Raw genomic sequence first — 23,578 nt, forward strand, 5'->3', positions numbered from 1 at the left:
GCCACTGTCAGCCCTGCACACCAGACATCATGCAAGAAGGTTATGGAATTCCCACAGCATCCCAGGGCAGGAGATACTTTCGTTATCCCCATTATGCAGTGGGGGAAATTGAGGCCCAGAGGGCTGGGGATGGGCCTGGGGCTGATGGGAAGGCAAGAGAAGGAGAATCTGAGGAAGGGGGACGAGAGAGAGGAGGTGGGAAGATGGGAGTTGAATTTCCAAAGGAGAGAGGCATCTGTGGAGGACCCAGGAGGCAAAGGAGGGTCTGAGACTGAACTGAGTGGATTTGGAGGAGCCCCCTGGGCTCCAGTTCACAGCCCATCTCCACCCCTGCCCCCAGCTTCCTGGTGCCTGGCCGTCTGATGAATAAGCTTGTATCACCTGCCACTTGTGCCTGTATCACACCTGTGTGCTACACCTGTGTGTCACTCTTGCGTGTTGCAGATGTAGAGGCAGGTGAGCATCTGCCTTTACAGTTTCATTCCCCACACCTGGAGCTGACACCTTTCGGTTCCTAGACTTGGCTTCTTGCTGAGCCTGGCCACACTACTGTGGCGGGGGGGGGGGAAGTAAGGTGGGTGAAGCAGGAGGAGCTGGTCATGAGGGCTGCAGGGGAGTCCCTGAAGGGGGCTGTTCCTTGGACTGGGAGATGGAGAGAGGGGTGGACAGGAGATGGAGAGGGTGACTCAGGGCCAGGCTATTGGAAGAGGCTGAGGGGACAGAGGTCACGCAGCTGACTGATATGCTGGATGGAGAAGGCGTGGGCAGGGAGGGTGAGGAAGGTCTAGGCTTTGGGCTTGGGACCTGAGTAGAAGTCAAGGGGCTCAGGACAAGAAGAGGGTGAGAAGGCAGGAGGGTGAGCCCACGTGGGGCCACAGTAAGTTTGAGGGGCTCACAAGACCTCCAGCTGCGGATGCCACTGGACTTACGGGGCTGGGGCTCAAGACAGGTCCAGGCTGGACACATTCATCAGTAAGATTAAACCCCTGGCCAGAGAATGAGCCGAGCAGAAGGGAGAGAGGACACTGGACACACGGCAGTCCGAGAAGACTCCGTCAGAGCAGCAGGAGGAGCAGAGTCCAGACACCAAGGAGAAGAGTGGCTAATGCGGTTAGACCCCCACCCAGAGGCCACTGGGTTTCCAACAAGGAGGCCATGGCCAGCACAGGTTCAGGGAGGGGGCCATGCTGGGAGCTGACCTTGGAGCTCAAGGGGAGAATAGGGGCTGGGTGCGGTGGCTCATGCCTGTAATCCCAGCACGTTGGGAGGCCAAGGTGGGCAGATCACCTGAGGTCAGGAGTTCGAGACCAGCCTGGCCAACATGGCAAAACCCCATCTCTACTAAAAATACAAAAATTAGCTGGGTGTGGTGGCGGGCGCCTGTGATCCCAGCTACTCCGCAAGCTGAGGCATGAGAATTGCTTGAACCCAGGAGGCAGAGGTTGCAGTGAGCCGAGATTGTGCCACTGCACTCCAGCCTGGGTGACAGAGTGAGACTCTGTCTCAAAAAAAAAAAAAAAAAGCATAAATAAAAACAAAGGGAGAATAGGACGTGACACTGGAGATGGCCCATCTAGAGCTGTGCTTCTTCACCTTGGAATCTTGCACACTGGAATCTCAGGGGAGCTTTAAAGTTCACTGATGGGCCAGGTGCTGTGGCTCACTCTTATAATCCCAGCACTTTGGGAGGCTGAGGCAGGAGGATCACTTGAGCCCAGGAGTTCAAGACTACCCTGGGCAATATAGTGAGACCTGCTCTCTACAAACAAACAAACAAACAAACCAAAACAAAAAATGAAGCCCAGCATGGTGGCTTGTGCCTGCAGTCCCAGCTACCCGGGAGGCTGAGGTAGGAGGCTGTTGAGCCCCGAAAGTGAAGGCTGCAGTGAGCCGTGATCACACCTCTGCACTCCAGACAGAGTGAGACCTAGTCTCAAAAAACCAAACCAAACCAAACAACAACAAAATAACACTGATGCCTAAGCCACCCCAGTGATGGGTGGGTGGCTCAGGAACGGGGATTTTTTTTCTTTTTTTTTTTGAGATGGAGTCTCACTCGTTGCCCAGGCTGGAATGCAGTGGTGTGGTCTCGGCTCACTGCAACCTCCATCTCCCAGATTCAAACAATTCTCCTGCTTCAGCCTCCCAAGTAGATGGGATTTACAGGCGCCTGCCACCACGCCCAGCTAATTTTTTGTATTTTAATAGAGACAGGGTTTCACCAAGTTGGCCAGGCTGGTCTCGAACTCCTGACCTCAGGTGATCTGCCCGCCTGGGCCTCCTAAAGTGCTGGGATTACAGGTGTGAGCCACCCCACCTGGCCACACGGGGAAGCCTCAGCTTGCGGAGTAGCTGGGATCACAGGCACCCGCCACCATGCCCAGCTAATTTTGTATTTTTAGTAGAGATGGGGTTTTGCCATGTTGGCCAGGCTGGTCTCGAACTTCTGACCTCAGGTTCCCCAAGTGATTCCCTAGTACAGCCGAGGTGGAGAAGCACCAGTTCAAAGACCATGGGTGGGATCAGGTGGTCTGCCCAGCATTGCTCCTGGAACCACCCCAGGACAGAATGTTGCCAGTCTCCAAAGCTTAGAACTGAGCTCCTCAGCTGCAGCTCCTCCTTCAATCACTTCCCAGGGTTTCCAAAATCTGGGGCCAAAATCCCTGTCCACCCTCTCAGCCTGGGCAGCTGAGCCTTAAAAGAAGAGAACAGAGGCCAGACGCGGGAGTTCACGCCTATAATCTTAGCACTTCGGGAGGCCAAGGCGGGCGGATCACAAGGTCAGGAGTTCAACACTAGCCTGGCCAATATGGTGAAACCCTGTCTCTACTAAAAATACAAAAATTAGCCAGACATGGTCGTGGGCGCCTGTAGTCCCTACTCGGGAGGCTGGGGCAGGAGAATCACTTGAACCCGGGAGGTGGAGGTTGCAGTGAGCCGAGATCATGCCACTGCGCTCTGGCCTGGGCGACAGAGCAAGAGTCCGTCACACACACACACACACACACACACAGCAGAGAACAAGGGGGCATCACTGCACACACACACACACACACACACACACAGCAGAGGACAAGGGGGGCGACAGAGAAGAGTCCGTCACACACACACACACACACACACACACACACACACACACAGCAGAGGACAAGGGGGCATCACTGCACTGCCACTGCCACAAGGGGGCAGCCACGCACAGGGCCAGGCTCCGGATGGACGTGCATCTGCCGCTATCAGGGAGAACTGAGGAGCCTTGTTCTCCTCACCGGCTAGACAGGAACAATAGATATGGACACCTCATAGAGTTGCCTTGAGACCACAAGTGAGCTGATGTTCTCTCTGGAGTGAGAGTTCCCTTCTGCTTGTCTGAACATGTACTGAGCAGCTGCGATGCATTGGGCATCTCCTCTGAGCAGTGTTTGCATGAACTTTTTGGAGCTCAGAACACAATTCCAAAGCATGGTGCCGGGGCCAGCAGAGAGCTTTGAACTAAAGGAAATTGGAAAGCCTCAGAAGCAAAGTTTTTCTGCCCTTCTGCTGCCCTCCTGTCTCTAGCCCTTCTCCCCCAGAGTGAGTCAGAGAAACCAGAATTCTTCTTCCCCAAGGCAGGTCACAGAAACTAGAACCCCTCTCCCTCAAAGCAAGCCATAAAACTAGGTAGGTCACTCTCTCCCTTCTGTCTTGAAGACCATTCCAGAGGGGTAGGAAGGAACACTGCACAGAGAGGCCAAGAAGAATCTGCGCAGACAGCCTGCCTGGGTCCCCTCAGCCTATCACCATTGAATCACACCCTTTGTCCAATCGCATTGTTACAAGCTGTGCACTCTTTACCAAACCTGAGTATAAAAACAGATAGCTGGCTGGGCATGGTGGCTCACGCCTATAACCCTAGCACTTTGGGAGGCCAAGGTGGGTAGATCACCTAAGGTCAGGAGTTCGAGACCAGCCTGGCCACCATGGCGAAACCCCGTCTCTACTAAAAATACAAAAAATTAGCTAGGCGTGGTGGCGGGCACCTGTAGTCCCAGCTACTTGGGAGGCTGAGGCAAGAGAATTGCTTGAACCCAGGAGGTGAAGGTTCCAATGAGCTGAGATCACGCCATTGCACTCCGGCCTGGGCGACAGAGTGAGACTCTGTCAAAAACAAACAAACAAACAAACAAACAAACAGGCTGGGCGTGGTAGCTCACGCCTGTAATCCCAGCACTTTGGGAGGCAGAGCAGGCCCGAGACTAGCCTGACCAACATGGAGAAACCCCATCTCTACTGAAAATACAGAATTAGCCGGGCATGGTGGTGCATGCCTATAATCCCAGCTGCTCAGGAGGCTGAGGCAAGAGAATCGCGTGAACCCAGGAGGCAGAGGTTGAGGTAAGCCAAGATCGCGCCATTGCACTCCAGCCTGGGCAACAAGAGTGAAATTCCGTCCAAAAATTAATTAATTAATTAATTAATTAATTAAAATAAAAAATTCAAACAAACAAAAAACCAAAAAAAGAAAAAGACATCTTTCCCTGGGTTTTGGGGTCATTTCTTTCTCTCTTTTTTTAAAGAGATGGGAGTCTCACTATATTGCCCTTGCTGGTATTGAATTCCTGGCCTCATATAATCCTCCTGCATCAGCCTCCCAAGTAGCTGGGACTAAGGGTCTTCATTTCTTTTCTTTCTTTTTTTTTTTTTTTTTCAGTGATGGAGTCTTGCTCTGTCGCCCAGGCTGGAGTGCAGTGGCACCATCTCAGCTCACTGCAACCTCCGCCTCCCTGGCTCAAGTGATTCTCCTGGCTTAGCATCCTGAGTAGCTGGGATTACAGGCGCACGCCACCATGCCCAACTAATGTTTGTATTTTTAGTAGAGATAGGGTTTCACCATGTTGGCCAGGTTGGTCTTGAACTCCTGACCTCAAGTGATCTGCCTTATCTACAGTTTTAGCACCTTGATCTAACTTGGCTGTCTGTGGGCACCACAAGACACCTCGGTATCTGAGGGACACGTTTTCTTCCTTGCTGGAGCCAGCCTGCCTGGGCTTCTGTTATGTACAGCAGAATCCTAACCCACCCAGGAGGCGCAATGACTGTGTGCAGAGTCAACTCTCTGCAGTCCTCCCCCGATCCCTGAAGAAGGCAGGAGTGGAATGTGGCACAGTCAAGGTGACTGTGAGTGCAGGTCAGGGCAGCAGCCTCTCCAGACCTTCCCAGTAAGGCTGCCCAGGTCCTGGGGCAGAGCGTGTTTGAGGGGCTTCGCATTCATCTGTCAGGAAAGATGGCATGCCGACCTGCAGGCTGACCTGGAAGGGGTCCCAGCACCCGACACTGCTCTGGCTGTCAGCCATCAGGCAGTGATACCATCTGCCATCTTCACTCCCCAGGCACCTCTGTAACTGCTCCAGGACCCCGACAAGCACAGCCCTCCACTGCCCTCCATTCAAGGGTATCCCTCCCTCATTCGTAAATTCATTCATACATTCATCAAATGTTGACTGTCCCGCTCATTATGCTGGACACCATTCCAGATGCAGAGACTGTGTGCCGGCTTTTCTGTTTCTTCTCGCCCCACAGTCCACTCTGCCCTTCTCTGCTCAGAAGGCTGGGCTCTAGAGACCGCGTCACGGGGCTCTCTTCCCCCTGGCTTCCTCTTGGGTTCAGCTAATGGGAGCAGTGGCAGCAAGACCAGAGGGCAGGAGGAGAGACAGATGGGGGGTTTATTCTGATTCCCACACTTCGGCATGTGCAGCAGCCAGCCTCCAAGACAGCCTTGCTGCTCTTGGCTCCTGGCATCTGTGCCCCTGTGTAGTGTCCTTCCACATTGTAGCAGGGCTGGTCTGGGTGAGCCACAGAATCATCAGAATCAATAGAATGGCAGCAATGATGGTTTGTGACTTCTGAGACTGGGTCTTAAAAGGTATTGTGGGAGTTGGGCTCACACCTGCAATCCTAGTGCTTTGGGAGGCCAAGGCAGGGGGATTGCCTGAGGCCAGGAGTTTGAGACCAGCCTTGGCAACATAGTGAAGCCCCCATGTCTATAAGAAAAAAACCCCAAAAATTAGCTAGGCATGGTGGTGCCTGCCTCCAATCTCAGCTACTCAGGAGGGTGAGGTGGGAGGATCACTTGAGCCTGGTAATTCCAGGCTGCAGTAAGTTATGATCACACCACTGCACTCCAGCCTGGGCATCAGAGTGAGACCCTTTCTCAAAACAAACAAACAAACAAAACAAAACAAAAAAACAAGGCCAGGCATAGTGGCTCACGCCTGTAATCCCAGCACTTCGGAAGGCCGAGGTGGATCACCTGAGGTCAGGAGTTTGAGACCAGGCTGGCCAACATGGCGAAACCCCGTCTCTGCTAAAAATACAAAAAATTAGCTGAGTGTGGTGGCAGGTGCCTGTAATCCCAAGCTACTTGAGAGGCTGAGGCAGGAGAACTGCTTAAATCCGGGAGGCAGAGGTTGCAGTGAGTCGAGATCGCGCCACTGCACTCCAGCCTAGGTGATAGAGTGAGACTCTGTCTCAAAAAAAAAAAAAAAAAAAAAAGGCATTATGGCTTCTATATTATCACCTGTTGTGGGATAAGCCAGCTGCCATCATGTGAGGACACTCAAGCAGTCCTATGGAGAGGCTACAGGGCGAGTGTGCCGCCCTGGAAGTGGACCTGCCAACTTCTTTTTTTTTTGAGATGGAGTTTTGCTCTTGTTGCCCAGGCTGGAGAGCAATGGTGCGATCTCGGCTCACGGCAACCTCCGCCTGCCGGGTTCCAGTGATTCTCCTGTCTCAGCCTCCCAAGTAACTGGCATTACAGGCACGTGCCACCACTCCCGGCTAATTTTGTATTTTTAGTAGACATGGAGTTTCTCCATGTTGGTCAGGCTGGTCTCCAACTCCCAATCTCAGGTGATCTGCCCCCCTCGGTCTCCCAAAGTGCTGGGATTACAGGCGTAAGCCACGGAGTCTGGCAGAGCTGCCAACTTCTGCAAATTCTTCTGACACCTGCAGCCCTGACCAATGTCTTGAGAGACCCAAAGCTAAACTACCTAGTAGCTGAGACTAGAGGCAGGCACCACCATGCCTCTGCAATCCTGACCTGCAGAGACTATAACAATAAATGTCTGTTGTTTTGGGGTAGTTTGCTATAGGGCAACGGATAATGCAGCATGGCTCCGGACCAGGTGTTCTCACCCTGCCTCTGGCAATACAGCTTGTCCTCCTGTGAAACAACTTCCTACCACTGCTGTCTCTGGATGTCTCAACATCCCCTGTTGACTTCCTTTATCCTGTCCTCAACCCTTCACTAAACTCCCTTCCAACTTCACAATGGAATATGTTACCTCCTTCCCGCCTGGTGCAGGATGGAATTGTGAACAAGACAGACACCCTTCCCTTCAGAGTTTATATTCTAGTGGGGAAAACAGACCATAAATTAGCCAACAAGTAAATAAGCAAGGTAATTTCAGAGACCAGTAAGTAAAATGGAGAAATGAATGGAAAAATAAATGGGGCTCGAGACAGGCTGATCAGGAGCCTCCATGAGGCAGGCTTGTCAACGAAGGCCTCTCAGAGGCCGAAGGCTCAGTCTGAACTCAGGAGAAGGAAGCTCAGACAGAGGAGGCTGGAGCAATTAGAGGGAGTAGCGATGTCCCTAAGGTAGGAGAGGGTGTGGAGGTGTCAGGGGCAGAGGAGGAAGGCCCACATGCTAGAGCAGAGTTCGCAGGGTGGCAAGTAGGAGAGGGGAGCTCAGAGACTCAGGCAAAGCCAGGTGAGGAGTTTGGGTTTTATTTAAACTACAGCACGGCCCCTCACTGAAGGATTTTCAGTGAGGGTTCGTGTAGTATCCAATTTACCTTTGGAACGAGCTCTCCGGTCTTGACACCTCTGTCCACAATGTCTAGACCCATAACATGGGCTGACATGAACTCAGATGCAAATTGCTCTGACCAGGACATCCTGGTCAGCCCTCTGGGGTGGATGGAGGGGCTGCTCCTACCACCAGCCTGGGGACCTCCCACCCCTGCCTCATCCAGAGAGCCTCGCTTGCCACATGGGCACGAAAGGGGCCCCCCAGGTCTCTGGGCTTCAGCAGGGCTCACCCACTCCGGCAGGGTCTGACTTGTTTTGAGGAAAACAAAGTCCAGGTAATGAAGTGGTTTGAGGAAGGTTACACCATGCAATGGACTGAATGTTGGTATGTCCCCAAAATTCACATGTTGAAACCTAATTCCCAGGGTGATGGTATTCAGAGGTGGGGCCTTTGGGAGGTGATTAGGCCACGGGGGTGGAGCTCTCACAAAGGGATTCGTGCTCCTTTGCCCATTTCCTGCCATGTGAGGACACAAGAAGGTGACTGTCTGTAACCCAGAAAAAGGTCCTTGCCAGTCACCAACCAGGCTGGCACCCAGATCTCAGACTTCCAGCCTTCAGAAGTGTGAGAGATAAATTTCTACTTTTGTAAGCCTCCGGTCTACAATAATTTGTTACAGCTACCTGAATGGACCACAACACCCAGGTAGGCACCCCCCGGCCCCGCCCTACCCAGACAGAAAGGGGAGATCAGAAGGCAGGAGTTCCCGCCCCTCCTCCTGGCCTCGCCTGGCCCTGTCTCACAGGGTCTCCCGATGGCCCTTACCCACTCCCTGGCCTGCCTCTCTCTCTGAGAGGGTGGGTCCTTCTCCCCACACAGGCCGTCCGTGAGGCAACCTGTGAGGGGCAGGTTGGGGAGGGAGGGGAGCTCGGCTGCTTCCACTAGGCCCCTCCTCCTGCCCCTTGGGCACTGACCGCCCAGGGACCCCCGGCCTGTGTCCCGCCCAGCTCTGAGTCACTGCATAGGCCCAAATCACACCCATGGTTCTCCTCGGAGGTGTAACCTTGCTCAGATCATTTGACTGAAGTTTGTTTTCCTCAACTCAAAGATGGGCGTACACATAGCCCTCCTGTTTCCTTTTTGCTTTTTTGAGAGTCCCATTGCCTTTCGCTGTCTCATCTCTGAGCAACTCCATTCCTGCTCTAGGAAAGGCAGGGTCTGGCACCCGGCAAGGCCTCCTCACAGGCCTGACTCCCGTCCCTTCCCCCCCCTCCCAAGGCAGAACCAGGTGGAACTGCATGAGAAGCGACAGAGGCGCCAGCCCCAGCCAGCACCCCGTGGCTCCTGGCACCAATCAGGCCTCAAGGCTTCCTCAACACCAGCTTTCCTTCCCCTCCCATTGGGCCCTGCATCCCGACCTTCTGCAACATTGTGCTCCTGACCCTGGCCAGCTCCCAGCCCTCCACAGCTGGGCCCCCACCTCAGAGCCTTCGTATCAGGTAGCCCCAGAGTCAGAGAGAAGGCCCCCGACAAAGCCGCAGATGGAGCTCAGCCCCAGGAAACGCCTTTCCAGAGCAAGGCTCCAGCTCACTGTAGGACCACGGTCAAGTCTGTGTCCAGGCCGAGCGAGGGGTGGGCTTGGGAACCATCTCACTCCTGGCCTAGATCCTACACCAAAAGGAAAAACTTCCCTCCCGCACCCCTTCATCCTGCTCTGGTTTCCTGACTGCCAGCGGGGAAGCACTTCTTTTGGAAGCCACTGGAAATTGAGGGATGAGACAGAAAAAACCAAAGCAACAGAGAAGCGCTCAAGTGTGGGAATGTCCCCGCCCAGCCGTCCCCTTCCCACTGGGTCCAGCTGCATAGCCCCGGGGAAGCCTAGACCTGGAACTGCAGGAACAGGACAGAACCTCCCATCCAGGAGGGGCTGAGCGGCAGATGTGGAGCCTGGAGAGCCATGGAGCTTTCCCTTCCGAGCTCCCAGGGCCAGCAGGAAGAGGACATGAGTGAAGGGATGGGTGTCAAAGGACACTCAGCCTCAGAGGTGAAGACATCTGGGAGTGGTGGGACTGAGGCAAAGTGGACAGCCCCATGCAGGGCCCCGGCCAGCTTTCTATAATACCTTTGTGCAAATAAGAAAAAGTTCACCTCCAGGGGGACACAGGCTTGCACCAGGGCTCACGGCTTGGTGGGTAGAGAGAGGGCTGGATTTGAACTTTCCCCTTCCTCCCCTACCCCGCCACCCCTCTGTATGCATGCTTTTGTGCAAGGCACAACCTGTACAACTGTATGTGGTGGCCTTGGCCCCGTATAATAGGGATGGCTACTTAGCTCCAGCCCTGCAGAAATGAGGGCTTCATGTTGCTGGAGCTTCCAGGTTTTCAAGGGCAGCCGAATATAGGGATCATGTGAAAAATTCTGCTTTTTAAATGTTGGCAGTGAATTCACCCCCTGGGCCAAACAAAACCAATCTGTGCTGGTGGCGCCAAGGGAGAGCACCTCAGGCTCTTGGCACCTGCAGGATGGGCTTGTCCTCCTTGGGCATAAAGCTGCTCTGCCCTGAAAGGCACCCACCGCACACCCCGGGACCTGGCTGGCTCGGACCACAGCCACCCTACCGGCTTGGGACAGTGGATGTAGCGTGCCAGGCTGATGATGAGGTCGTGTGTGATGGGGTCCACCAGGTTCCGGAAGCTGGCGTAGCGATACAGAACATCATCTAGTGAGGTCGACTCCATGCCCAGGTCCTGCAAGAGCAAAGGATGCCCAGAGGTCAGGGCTGGCTGCCCCACCCAGCTCACCCACCATCCCCAGGAGAAGTAGGCACAGGCCCCTGGAGGCAACTCTGCCTCCCAGAGCCCCAGTGGGGAGCATCTGCAGAACTTCCCTCAGGGGCCGGGCAGGCCCCTCCTGTTTGTCTTTACCTCCAAGTTGAGAAGAGTGGGGACTGGCCTCTGCAGGCTCCGCAGTTTGTGTGGGTCCTGGCTTGTGGCCCTCTCCTGGGACAGCCTCTGACCTTTGTCTCTCTGGTTTTCCAGAGGAGGAAGCCAAGGGTGGCCCGCCTCGGTGCAAGTAGCTGCTTCTCCATCGTGGCAAAATTTGGAATTGACAAAACTGCCTTGTGACAGGATGGTTTATTGATATTTATTTGTGTTTTCTTCCTGCTTCCGACGTTTTTACTGCTCCTTCTGTAGCTGATGCGGCCTGAGTGTTCCTTTGCCTTGGGGGTTTCGGGGTTGTAAGGACAGCCTGCCAGGCACGCAGAAGGAAACCTCACCAGGACTCCCTCAGAAAGGTACTGAGTGGAATGTTCCCGATGGGAGGGGAGTAGCTTGGAGGCGAGTGACACTCAGTGTGGTGGGGCCGCAGCAGAAGCCGCTGGAGCAGAGCTTCCCTGGGTCTGAGGGAGGAATTGGGTTTGGGGGCTCAGGACACACCACCCCAGAATATGGCACCCTGGCATCTGAGGTGGCAGCCGACGCAGGAAGGTCTCTCTGACTGCTGTCCTCCCCTGAAGCAGGCCCTGAAGAATCCTGTGACCTTCCTCTAAAGTAGGTCATGAGACCCCGAGCTTAAAACGGAGTGATGGGCTTTGGAGAAGGAAGGAAACATGACATGCCTGCCCTGGGGTGGGGACTAAACTTGGTGCCACTCCATGTGAAAGGGGCAGTTACGCCTGCTCCCTGTCCTCAAGCTCCCCCGCCCCCACCCCCGCCCAATTTCTGCCATCCTTGGGTATGAGCTACACTGCAGTCCCTGACCCTAGTTTGGTGCCTTACATAGACCAGGAAATGCTGACATTCCCATCTGGAGACTGTCCTCACGCCATCCTGGGGAGCAAGAGGCATCCCTGGGTGGGGGGCAAAGCAGGCCCACCCACTGCGGGCCGTCCTCATTCTCGGGGCTCCCACAGCTTCCCCAGCACAGCCCAGAGAGGAAAGGCTCCCAGCCCAGGTGGCTGGGGTCCAGTACCCTGGGGACGGGAAGTCTGGGCAGGGAATGTGTGGGTGACCAGCTGAGTTTGCTCTTTGTCATTTTGTTTGTATTCTGAACTTTTAAAATACCTTCCCCACATGATTCTTAGAAATCCCTGGAAGGCAAACAGGCTGGACATCATTATACACTGTCTACAGATGGAGACACCAAGGCCCACGCCTTCTGTGCTGTTGGAATTTCAGGAAGGATGGGGGTGGGGCGGCGCGGCCTCAGCCCTGGGCCTGTTCTGCATATCTCATTGCTCTTATCTGCCAGGGGGTGGTGAGAGGGTGGCTGAGCTGGACAGATGGAGGGCAGGGATGGGCTCTGTGGTCTGGCAGCTGACATTGCTACAAGCAAATAAAGAGTCTTTGCTGGGGGCTCTGGAGGGCCTGGGTGTCATGCCTGGGGGTGGGAGGAGCCTCCTGGGGGAAGCCCCTTGGAGCCCACCTGCCAGCCAGGTCCTACCTGCCATGGTTAGGGGGCACTCTGCCCCCACCCTCATAAGGCTTCATTCATGCCTCCATGAGGACACAAGAGGCCAATTGTGAGGACTCTGTTTTCCACGTGGCAGGAATGAACCTTGGAGGCGAACTGCCAGGCCCTGTGCCAGGCTCTCTGGCTGCTGAAAAAATTTGCTGGGAACCAGGACCTGGGGGCTCAAGGTCTGGTGTGGATGCAGTCGGGGGAGGCTTCTGAAGCACTGGCTGGTACAGGTTCCAGAGCTGCACTCCCTTGTAGAAGCAGGTGCAATACCCGCCATCAACCTCTGGCCCTGCCCCGGCTTTTTCAATCCCTCAGCCAGGGCTGCGTCCTGAAGCAAGCAACCTGCCACTGCTGAGCCTGTTTCCTCATCTGTAAAATGGGGACAGTGACCCTAGCATCACAAGGAGGTAAGGGGAACAAGACCAAGTGCTACATGTAAAGCGCCTGGCAGGGAACAGAGAAAGCAGCAGTGCCCTTTCTACTTCATTTCTGCCCCCTCCTCCCTGGAAGGCCCGTCCTCCCCTTCTGCAGGGGTTCTCCATCTCCGGGACCACAGACCCATTTGAGAATCTGTCAAAAGCCATGAGCTCTCTCCCTAGAAAAATGCAGGAGTCAGGGCCGGGCGGGGACCTGGGCACACAGAGTCCACGCTGGCCTCATGATCAGGAGGGTGTGTCGGAGCCGTATGGACACGAGGGACACCAGGATACAAACTGTCACCCACTAATGTGCAAAATCACAGCCCTGCCCTCCCTGGGGCAGGAGGAGGCTGGGGACACAGGAAGGCCGAAAGTCAAAATGCTTGTGTTCTACCATCTCAGAGGGCCTGTGTGGTCAAACGGGCTGTGGCCCAGTGCCCGGCTTGCCAGCCAGACCCTGCCTACAGCTTGAGGCTCCCCTTCCTGGGGACAGGGAGCTGGGGAAGGAGGGTAGATGAGGTGGAAACAGAAGGGTGGTTATTCCCATGGTCAGATGCTGCCCTGGTGGCCACGGGGAGGAGGCCAGAGGCATGCAGTTATTTTTCTTTTACAGTCTGTCGAGCAGGCTGGGCTGCTCCTCTGTGGTTGGTGACTTAGTGCCAGCCTCTATCCCTCCTCTGCTTCACCCCTGGGCACCCCTCTCCTCTGTGGGCACTCCTGGCACCTAGTGGTATCCTCCTTCCAACTGTCCCTGAATGACCCTGGGAAATAGCACTGGGTTTTAGGTCCTGGCCAGCCCCAACTCGCTGTAAGTCTGTGGTAAGGGACTTCCCTCTTGGGATCCATTTTCCCATCTGTGAAATGGGCAGATGAACCGCACTAATGGTTATTAAACTGTGTTCCAACATCTTGGGGCTGACGGTCGGGGGCTGCGGTAGACAAGAGGGAGGTGAGAGGAACCAGCAGGGCTGTAGGCTGCGGCTCTTACAAAGCAGCTCCTGGTTACAAACAAACGCAGTTCTGTTCCAAAGAAAAGCGTGAAAGCCCTGGACCAGATGACTGCCTGGGTTTCTTGTGTTCCTACCAGCCTTGCCTCATCTTCCTGGACCCCCTACATCTCCAAGCCAGTCTAGGCCACCCCTGCAAGGACCAAGAAAATCCTAGTTGCCAACCCAGGAGGCTGGGCAGGTCTGTGAAGATGCCAAACGTCCTTTCCGGAGCCCACTCCCCTGCCATCTCCCCGCGCTGTCCCCCTGGTTGCCCAGCTGCTGACTGTGGCTCCACCTCTCTGGAGCACTGTCTGGGTTCATGTGGTTGCTGCTTGGGAGGGGAAAAGGAGTGTAGAGGCAGGATGGGAGGGAAGGAGGAGGGTCTTCTAGAAAGGCAGCTCAGGGTCACTGTGAGTCACGGCCAACCAACGCTGGCCCGCCCTGCGAATTCCAGCTGGGGTGGGGCTCCCCGAGGTCCCAGGGCTACAACAGGGAAAGCCAGATAGAGGCTGGCCAAAGGCCATGGCACACATTATTGCTTTATTGCTTTATTTCGACCCCACCTAGGTCCACAGGATGCTTGTGCTAATTGAGGGCACTTCATAGTCCTGAAGACCTTGGGCTACTTCCTGCCTCCGTGATGTCCTCTCCATCCCCCCTCCCCTAAGCCAGGCTATTGGAGATGATGGTGTCACCAGCTGCTGGGACTACCCATGGGGCTGGGTGTGAGGGAGAAGAGGTTACCAGATCCTCAGGTGTCTCAGGCGGCTGCAGCCTGGGCCACAGCCCTGGGAACAGGCTCCTTTCTGACTCTGCACCCATGGCCTGCCCTCGTTCTCAGGAAGACACAGAATGGGGGTAGGCACACGAGGCCTGCTGCATGTGCAAAGGAAGTGGAAGCATCAGATCCAGGTGTGGTCCCTGCAGCCCCTCCTGTGCACTGTACTAGTCTTGGAGGGGCTGGTTTGTCTTAAAAAGCACGAGGCATTGAGGACAATCCCATTTTCCTCATGATAGGTCTAAACGGTACCACCTCTAGTACTGTTTGTGGACGGTTCCTCATCAGGATGTCTGGGAACACCAGGAGGTACGCCTGAGTCACTGCTGGTGGGGAGTGACACTCGGAGAGTGTGGCTGGCCTGACACCAAGTCACCCTTGGCTCCCTGAGCTGCCGGACCCAACACACAGCAGTATATGGTATCTCAAAGAAGGGGGGCCTACATGACTGGAGCATGAATAAACAGGTCTGGGGACTCACTGCAATGGGGAGAGATGATGGGCTTGGGAATAGGGGTGCATGTTTCCAGCAAGTGAGTAGAGATTCATACAAGGCAGTCAGAATGGCATTTCTCAAAGTGTGGTCTGTAGACTTTGGAGAAGCACCCTTAAGACCATTTTAGGGGTGCTGTGGGGACCTCTTTTCCAATGACATATCTATGTGATGCCAGATTTTCTTCATAGACGTCAATTAAAACAACCTGTCGCAAGATCCAATGCAAAAGCGCGAGTCTGATAGCTGTCTTCTAGAAAGTGAGACATGCAAGAGAGTCACAAAAATGGGGAGCAACACCACTCTCCTCACGTGGTTTTTCTTTTCCTTTGGAAAATATAGTTATTTTCATAAAAATGTATTTCTTCACTTGTGAACTTATTCTTTTTTATTCTGAGACAGGGTCTTGCTCTGTCATCCGGGCTGGATTGCAGCGGTGCGATCATAGCTTGCTGCAACGTTGAACTCCTGGGCTCAAGCGATCCTCCTGCCTCAGCCTCCAGGGTAGCTGGGACTACAAGTGTGAGGCACTGTAAGGAGCTGCTGTTATTTTTTTAGATGTGAAAACAACCCTAGGAATGGTAACAGCTGGCATTTTGCATTCACGTTGGCACACGTGTGAGCAAGGCAATGGCACGGAGTGTACATGCTCACTGCCACTCACTCGATGCCTCCCCACAGTTGGACTTGCACCTTCACTCTGTATTCCTGTGCCGTAGGGAAGTCACCCAGTACATGTTTCCCCCAAAGCGGAATACACAGGTGCCTTCTCTTCTGAGCTCTAGCCTCCCCGACAATTCCTTCATGTTGATGACACACCTGAAGACAACCTGGCTCAACAGAAACTCCCTGCAAGATATCGCAGATAGACTTGGTTACCCTCTGACTTTCAGTCCTGCAGATGAGAATGAGGCTATCTGATTTTTATTTCTTTAGCTGCTTGTTCAGCCCTGGCACCTATAGGGCTGTCTTTGCCACAAAACCCCACTGTGTCTCCTGGACAGCCCCAGCAGACTGTCCTCTTCCTAGGAATATCAGTTCAGCATACAGGAGACCTCTGAAGCAACTGATATCTCTACAGCAACTTCTCCAAGTCACCAAAGGGGCATCTCATTCATGACATCGCCCAAACTCCAAAAATCCCTTCCCTGTATCTTCCTCGCTACTCCAACCATCCCTCGCTTTCTCATTTCCACCCTGAAAACCCAGCCCAAATCTTTCTCATACAAATAAACTTAACTTCTCTGGCCAATCCAGTTCTCAGATCCAAAAAGCCCCGTAAAATCCCAGAAAATAACAAGGGTTGGCAAGAATGTGAAGAAACTGAAACCTTTGTGTGCTGCTGGTAGGAATGCAAAATGGTGCAGCCACCATGGAAAATGGTGTGGCAGTTCCTTAAACAAATGAAACACAGAATTGCCATATGATCCAGCAATTCCACTCTTGGGAATATATACCCCAAAGAACTGAAAGCAGGCACTCAAACAGCAGCTATGTTTCCAGCAGCATCATTCACAGTAGCCAAAAGGTGGAAACAATCTGAGTGGCCATCAACAGATGAATGGGTACACGGAGTGGGGTCTAGCCATGCAACGGAATATTATTCAGCCTTAAAAAGGAAGGGGATTCCAACACATGCTACAGCATGGTGAACCTTGAGGACACAGGGACAAATAAGTGAAATAAGCCAGACACAAAAGGACAAATACTGTCTGATTTTACTTATATGAGGTACGTAGACTAGTTAATTCAGAGACAGAAAGTAGAATGGTGGGTACCAGGGGCTGGGGGGAGGGGAAAGAGGAGTTACTGTTCGATGAGGACACAGTGTCTGTTTTCCAAGATAAGAGTTTTGGAGATCAGTTATGCAACAGTGTGAATGCACTTAACACAACTGAGCTGTATGCTTAAAAATGGTTGAGATAGTACATTTTATGTTATTGTATTTTACCACAAATTTTAAAAAGGGCCAGGCCCGGTGGCTCATGCCTGTAATCCCAGCACTTTTGGAGGCTGAAGCAGGAGGACAGCTTGAGCCAGGGAGGTTGAGGCTGAAGTGAGCTATGACAGTGCCACTGCACTCCAACCTGGGTGACAGCCAGAGCCCCAAGAAGGCAAACATAGACACGTTCTAGGGATAGGAGGGAGCAGGGGAAGGTGCACATTCTACCCGGCTGTTCTTTTTCTGGCCCTGACACTTGGTTATTAAACATTTTTGCCACCATGTGTCTAGTGGTGGATCTGTTTTCTTTGAATTTCCTTTCAGGTATTGGTCTGCGGACCATAGACCTTTTCTCAGGCTGGCGCTTCCTCAGGAAAACCAACGCTGGCTCTGTGTCTTCTGTATTTGTCTTTTTTGGTATTCTGTGCATGATACACTTTCATCCAGGGTTTCCAGTTTGCCTTCCATGTCACTGATTTCACATCCATCATTACCGCTCTCACTGCCCCCAAGAAGGATTGCAAGTCGGCTAGCATTTCATTTCCTTGCAATTCTTATTTTGCTGGTTAATCTCTCCTTTCATCTCATCCTATTGGTTTTCTTTTCCATCTCAGCTTGGCCTCTTTGGGTGCCCTTTTATTCTTTTCCCGCAAAGTTCATTTCTTCTGGATCCTGCTGTAGATCATTTTCAGAGGTCGGGGTTCAGGTTCCAGGAAGCTCAGGCTTCCCCCATCCCCAGCTTGTGCACTCTCGAAGACATCTAGTCTATCAGCGCATCCTTGTCCCCATGACAGCCTCCTTGGGTTGGGGCTGAGTCCACCTCTCAGGACTCTGGCTTGCACAAGAGTCCAGCCCCAGGATCAGACTCAGGCACCGTGCTTACGTGACTCTGACCTTGAGAAGGGACATCTTCACCCACTTCATGGCCTGAATCTCCAACTCTCACAACAGTGAAGTCCACGGAAATCTATAACAATGTCTGTATGTTCAGGACGCTTCCTGTCCTTGGACAAGCCCACTGGCTGCACTGGACTTCTCAGAGGCCCTCTCTTCCCGCCTTGGGAGTTGCTGTCTCTGAACAGACGCAGACAGAGGCATGCGAGAGGGTGAAGGGAGAGGGGAGTGGAAGAGCCCTCCTTCTACCTCCAAATTGTCACTTCCATGGTACAGGACCAGTTGCCTGGCTTTCTGATTGGCACAGTCCTCAGTCTAAGGGAGAAAGCGGCTTCCTCCCTTCCTTCCGGAGGTCTCAGATTCCTGGAGGAAGGCTGGATGGTGTCTTTCTTGGCCTTGCTCCATGTGTCTAGCAGTGAGGAGGCTCCTCTCAGACTGCCCACCTGTCTTTGTTTCCAGTGTGCTGAGCGTCTGTGTTTTTTTGGTGTGTCATCTTAGGTGTCTTAGGGGAAAGCTAGGAGAAGCCACAGAGGAGGCCGCCAGCCACACTCTATTTTAAACCTCAACTCCCCCCTTCCCTCTTCAACTCATTTTTAACCCCACTCCCAGAAGGAAGGCCCCACGGGAAATTAGCTTTCATTTGTCTGTCTCCTCCAGGCATGACTCCACAGTTTCTGCAACAACACAGCCGAGGAAAGGAGGACGCAGCAAGCGCTGAATATTAACCAGCAAAGGTAGATGCTTCAATATCGAAACCACCAGGGCCCACATGTGCAAAGCTACTTAATGAGGGTGTAATCAAACACAGTCCACCAGAAGGAAATTAATTAGAGTCCAGAGGGCAAGCAGGAAGCAGAACCAGGCTGCTCCCCCTCCTGGCTCTAGAACATCACTGGCAGCCACTGCTAAGGGAGGGACAAGCCTGGGGGATGCCAGGCCTCAGCTGGGTGCCAGGGCCCCTGTCCTCTTCCCCGTGACATTCCGGCTTGCCTTTGGGGGATACCCAGGGGAGGGAAGGGAAATGTCAGGTTCTGTTAGGGAAACACAGCCTGAGGAAGCCCCCAGGGAGAGACGCTGGGACATCCCAGAGTTAAGGAGCTGGGCACAGAGAAGGCTTGCTTCTCTGGGAAGACAATGGTCTCATAAGAAGGAGGACAGACATGTATTCTCTCATAGTTTTGGAGACCAGAAATCTGAAATCAGGGTGTTGGCAGAGCTGCACTTCCTCTAGGGATTCTAGGGGAGACTTCATTCTTTCCCCACGTGTGACAGGGAAGGGAGGGACGCCAGGCACAGACCTATGCACCAAATGAGAGAGACAGATACAGGGTGCAGTGGGATGAATGGTGGCCCCCAAAAGACATGCCCACGTGCTTGTGCCCAGAAACTGTGAATGTGACCTCATTTGGAAAAAGGGTCTTCACACACAGATTACCTTCAGGACCCTGAGATGAGATGATCCTGGTTTATCCAGCTGGGAGGGCCCTGAATCCAAAACAAGTGTTCTTACAAGAGACACAGAGAAGGCAGCAATGTGTAGGTGGAGGCAGAGAAGGGAGTGACGCGGCCGCAACCACCAGAAGCTGGAAGGGTGAAAGAGTGAAATCTGCCCTGGAATCTCTTACCTCAGACTTCTGGCCTCCGAACCATGAGAGTGTGTTTCTATTGTTCCGAGTCACTCAGCCGGTGGTCATTGGTTACGGCAGCCCCAGGAAATGAATGCACCAGATTGGATCAGGACAGAGGTGGCATTTTCCCCAGGGGCACACCAGGCAAAAGGGAGAAGAGATCAAGGCAAGTGGCCGGGACTCCTCCCTTCTTCCACTGCTGTGGACCTCAGCCAAGAGCACAGCTGTGGGCAACCAAGGACATTACTGCCAGAAATCAACTTGCTGTCTCCACCAGCCCCGGAGCCTCTGTGGGCACATGTACCCCTGACACACTCTCCTTTGCTGTCTGCTCGCAGAGGCAGGGCTATACTAGTCAGAAATGCTTCCTATAGGACCCCCAGGGTGGTTCTCAGCTCAACAGGGGAAAGAACCTTTCAAAACAGGTGATGAAGGAAATGCCGACACCACTCATGACAAGGGCGAGGCTTGAAGACACTCCACTAAGAGAAATAAGCTAGGCACGAGAGGACAAATACTGCACGAGGCCACTTACATGAGGGACCAAGAGTATCTAATTATTCAAAGTACTCAAATTCACAGAGACAGAGAGTAGAATGGTGGTTGCTGGGACTGGGGAAGAGGGAATTTGTGTTGGGTGGGGACAGGGTTTCAGTTTGGGGACGATGAAAAAGTTCTGGAGATGGAAGGTGGTGATGGTTGCACAGCAATATGAATGTGCTTAATGCCACTGAACTGTGCACCTAAAATGGTTAAAACGGCATTTTATATTTGTATATTTTATCATAACAAAAAAATAGTGGTGAGCTCACCATCACTGGAAGGATACAAGCAGAGGAGAGACACTCATCAGCCGGCACTGCTGAGGCAGGATTTCTGGACCACAAGGAAGGTGGCCACTAAGAGTTGCCCTCCGGCCCCCTGTGACTCTTCTCATCAGCATGGCCCAGGATGCAGGACCCTGGCATCCAAGGAGGTGCCACTAAGTAGCTATAAGACGTGGGGCCTGGCGAGAGGAACCAGGAAAGAACTCAGAAAAAAAAAAAAAAGAAGCAACAAAAAGCCAGTGACGAAGTTGCGTGGATGGCGGAAGGCAAGCAGGAGTTTGGTGATGGAGTTTGAAGACCAGGACTGAGACGCCCCCCACTGGAGGGGTATGCGGGGTGCAAAAGCAGAAGTGGCACCAGTAGGCTTGACTGCTCCAGAGAGGGGCATCGCTCCTCAGTGCAGTGACAAGGCGCCTTTAGCCCTGAAAGTGCCACTGTCACACAGGGCGGCCCTGGAGCAAAGTGAGTGCTCATGCACTGAGGCACATGGAAATCTGGTATTTCACACATTGGTCATGTTCAAGAGAATTAGGCGTATCAGAGTATCTAACAGATTGGCCTTCCAATCCCCATTTAAAACGGGTAATTGAGTAGCTGATTTTAAGCTTATGATTTTAAGCAGAACGCCGGAAGTGGATTCAGCCAAGTTTGTAAGTTTTGAAATGTTTCAGAGAACTAATAGTCATCATATTTATCAGCTTATTAAATTTTAAGAACTGTTTAGGAACCCGGGAAAGTCCTGCTTTTCAGGATGAGTATTTATAAACTTAAGAACACTGGTTATGTTAAATTTTTAAATTTATAAAATCGCATCAAGATATTTAAAGAAATTTAATTACTTAAGTTATAAACCCCCTACCCTTGAACATGGTCATTTAAATGAACTAGATTCATGAGATGAATAATGAAATTGGTATGTTAAATGCTTCAGGAAACACTAGGTTTAAAAATTTCCACTTCAATATATATTGAATATTAATTGAGAAAATTCAAGTAGTTGTAAGTAGTCTGTGTGTGTGTGTGTGTACCCCAATAATAACTAATGAGAGATAATGCAGACGAGGTGGGCACCCTGCAGAGTCCGGGGCAAGAGCATCAGCACAGCTAGGGAGGGAGGACTACGCAGTTAAGAGCCTGAGGCACACTGCTCAGGCTTGGAAGACACCAAAGCAAAGCAGACTAGCAAAAGCAATGAAAGCAACTGCTACATCCCCTCCCCCTAACAAAACCACTGGACAGCGTGGGAACCCTGTTTGAAGGTGAGGCCTCCTCACACTCCTGCTGATGTCTAAGGTGGGCATTGCCTGGCTCCTGGTCCCAGTCTTGGGGGTTGCCTCTCAAGGGCACCCTGGCTTGGTGCCTGCCACCCCCACAGGCCTGTGAGTTTGGTACCCAAGGAGGTGCCCATGAACACCCAGCTGACCGAAGTCAGCCAGATGCTGCCAGGGAGGGCTGCTCTGCGGAGGTCTGAGCCAAGAAACTGCTGCTGGGGGGGTCACTGGCACCCACTCCCCGCTCCACCAGACTTACCCAGCCTGTCTGAAGGATGAGAGGTAAAGACTGGGGTTCTCTGGTTCCACCTCAGGGGCCCAGGGGCAGCTCATGACTCTCCCACCCGTCCAAGGCCACGTGGCCCCTGCAGGTTTTTGAAGCCAGGCACCCTGGCAGGCTGGCCCTCCTCAACAGTGACGAGTGTTGCCACCAGGTCTGCCTTGCCCAGCAGGAGTCAGCAGCCTGGGCGGCAATGTTTGGCAGCTTTGCTCAGTGAGGGGCTTCATGACTGCCTGTTGTTTGTGTTTTAACTTTGAAGTCTTAAAAAATGACACCCTCTGTGTGAAACAGGCCTCTGGAAACAGATGCCCGGCCGTTGCCAAGTGTAACTTAATTAAAATCCAAGAAACGGCTTTAGCAACAAATAAATAGCTAAAGGATGCCTTCTCTTCAGAAAAATCTAAAGTAAGCTGGGAGGCGCATCAAGCCATACAGAGGAGTTTGTCTGCTCCTCCATGGTCATGGCTCTGCCCACACATGGCTGAGGGCGAGGGACAAAGACCTGGGTTAGACCTTAACTCACTGTGTGGCCCTGGGCAGGCCACCCTCCTACACCACAGCTTCCCCATCTACAAATGAGAAGGTTGCACCAGCTCATTCCTGCAAAGAGTTGGAGAGGGCAGCAGAAGAGGGACTTGGACCAAATACATTTGGAACACAAAGAATTCAACAAATAACCATTTTCCTTTTCGTGCTGGACATTTCAGCTACTGTTTTATGACTCCAAAAGGGTGGTGGCATTTGCGATATTTCCCAGATTTATTTCCCAAGCCCCTCCCCTGCTTCCCCATGACCTCTCGTGGACTCGGATTCTGCAGTATGTCTGGGGCCAGATGGTCTCTGAGGTCCGCAGTCCCCTACATTCCACGAATTCTCGGCACTTTGTCATCCATCCCAGCGCCCTCCTAATCTCTCTGCTTGGGAAATTATCTGAATCGGTTGTTTATACCTTCTGGCAGACGCATTTAAGTCCATTTGTCCCTCTCTGCAGTAAATTTTGCCCAAGTGAAATGAAACATTTGGTTCATCCTCAAATGATTTGCAGGTAAAATGGCAAAGAGGTAGAGGAATGACTTAGAAGATCCTTCCGCCTCCCTAACAACCTGCATTCCAAGCAGGAGAGTCTTCATGGAAACAGCCCATTTCTCAGAGTGAAAAGCTGGGGGCTGGAAGGTTGTCTCAGACAGTTAGCCAGTGGCAGGGATTGGGGGCTCCAGAGCCCCCAGAAATTTCTGACTCTGCCTCTATGAGCCCTTGGAAGTTAAGTATTAGCCAGGGTTCTCCCGAGAAACAGAACCAATAAGATGTGTGTGTGTGTGGAGAGAGAGGAAGGGATTGATTTATTTTAAGGAATTGGCTCACATGATTGTGGGGGCTGGCAAGTCTGAAGTCTGCAGGGCAGGCTAGGAAGCTGGGGACCCAGGGAGGAGCTGGCAGTGCTGTCTGGAGTCTGGAGGCAGAATTCCTTCTTCCTCGGGGACCTCTCTTTTCTCTTGGAGCCTTCAACTGATTGAATGAGGCTCACCCATATTATGGAAGGTAATCAGCTTTTATCCATTTATGCTTTTGAGATGGAGTCTGTCACCCAGGCTGGAGTGCAGTGGTGTGATCCTAGCTCACTGCAGACTAGAACTTCTGTACTCCTGTAGTCCCAGCTATTCAGGAGGCTGATCCTCCTGCCTCAACCTCCTGAATAGCTGAGACTACAGGTGCAGGCTACCATGCCTAATTAAAAAAAAAAATTTGGTAGAAATGGGCTGAGCATGGTGGTTCATGACTGTAATCCCAGCACTTTGGGAGGCCGAGG

General features: G+C 52.8%; 1 protein-coding gene across 2 annotated transcripts in view; it reads right to left on the reverse strand.

Moving 5' to 3' along the window:
* LRRC75A (leucine rich repeat containing 75A) overlaps nucleotides 1-23,578 on the reverse strand; it is a 47,488-nt gene that overhangs the window by 6,936 nt on the left and 16,974 nt on the right. For both annotated transcript variants that reach the window (XM_025363434.1, XM_025363435.1), the window contains exon 2: nucleotides 10,408-10,536. In XM_025363434.1, the coding sequence (XP_025219219.1) occupies nucleotides 10,408-10,536 (129 nt within the window). The remainder of the gene's footprint in view (nucleotides 1-10,407; nucleotides 10,537-23,578) is intronic.

This window comes from Theropithecus gelada, chromosome 16, assembly GCF_003255815.1.
Source record: "Theropithecus gelada isolate Dixy chromosome 16, Tgel_1.0, whole genome shotgun sequence".
NCBI lineage: Eukaryota > Metazoa > Chordata > Mammalia > Primates > Cercopithecidae > Theropithecus > Theropithecus gelada.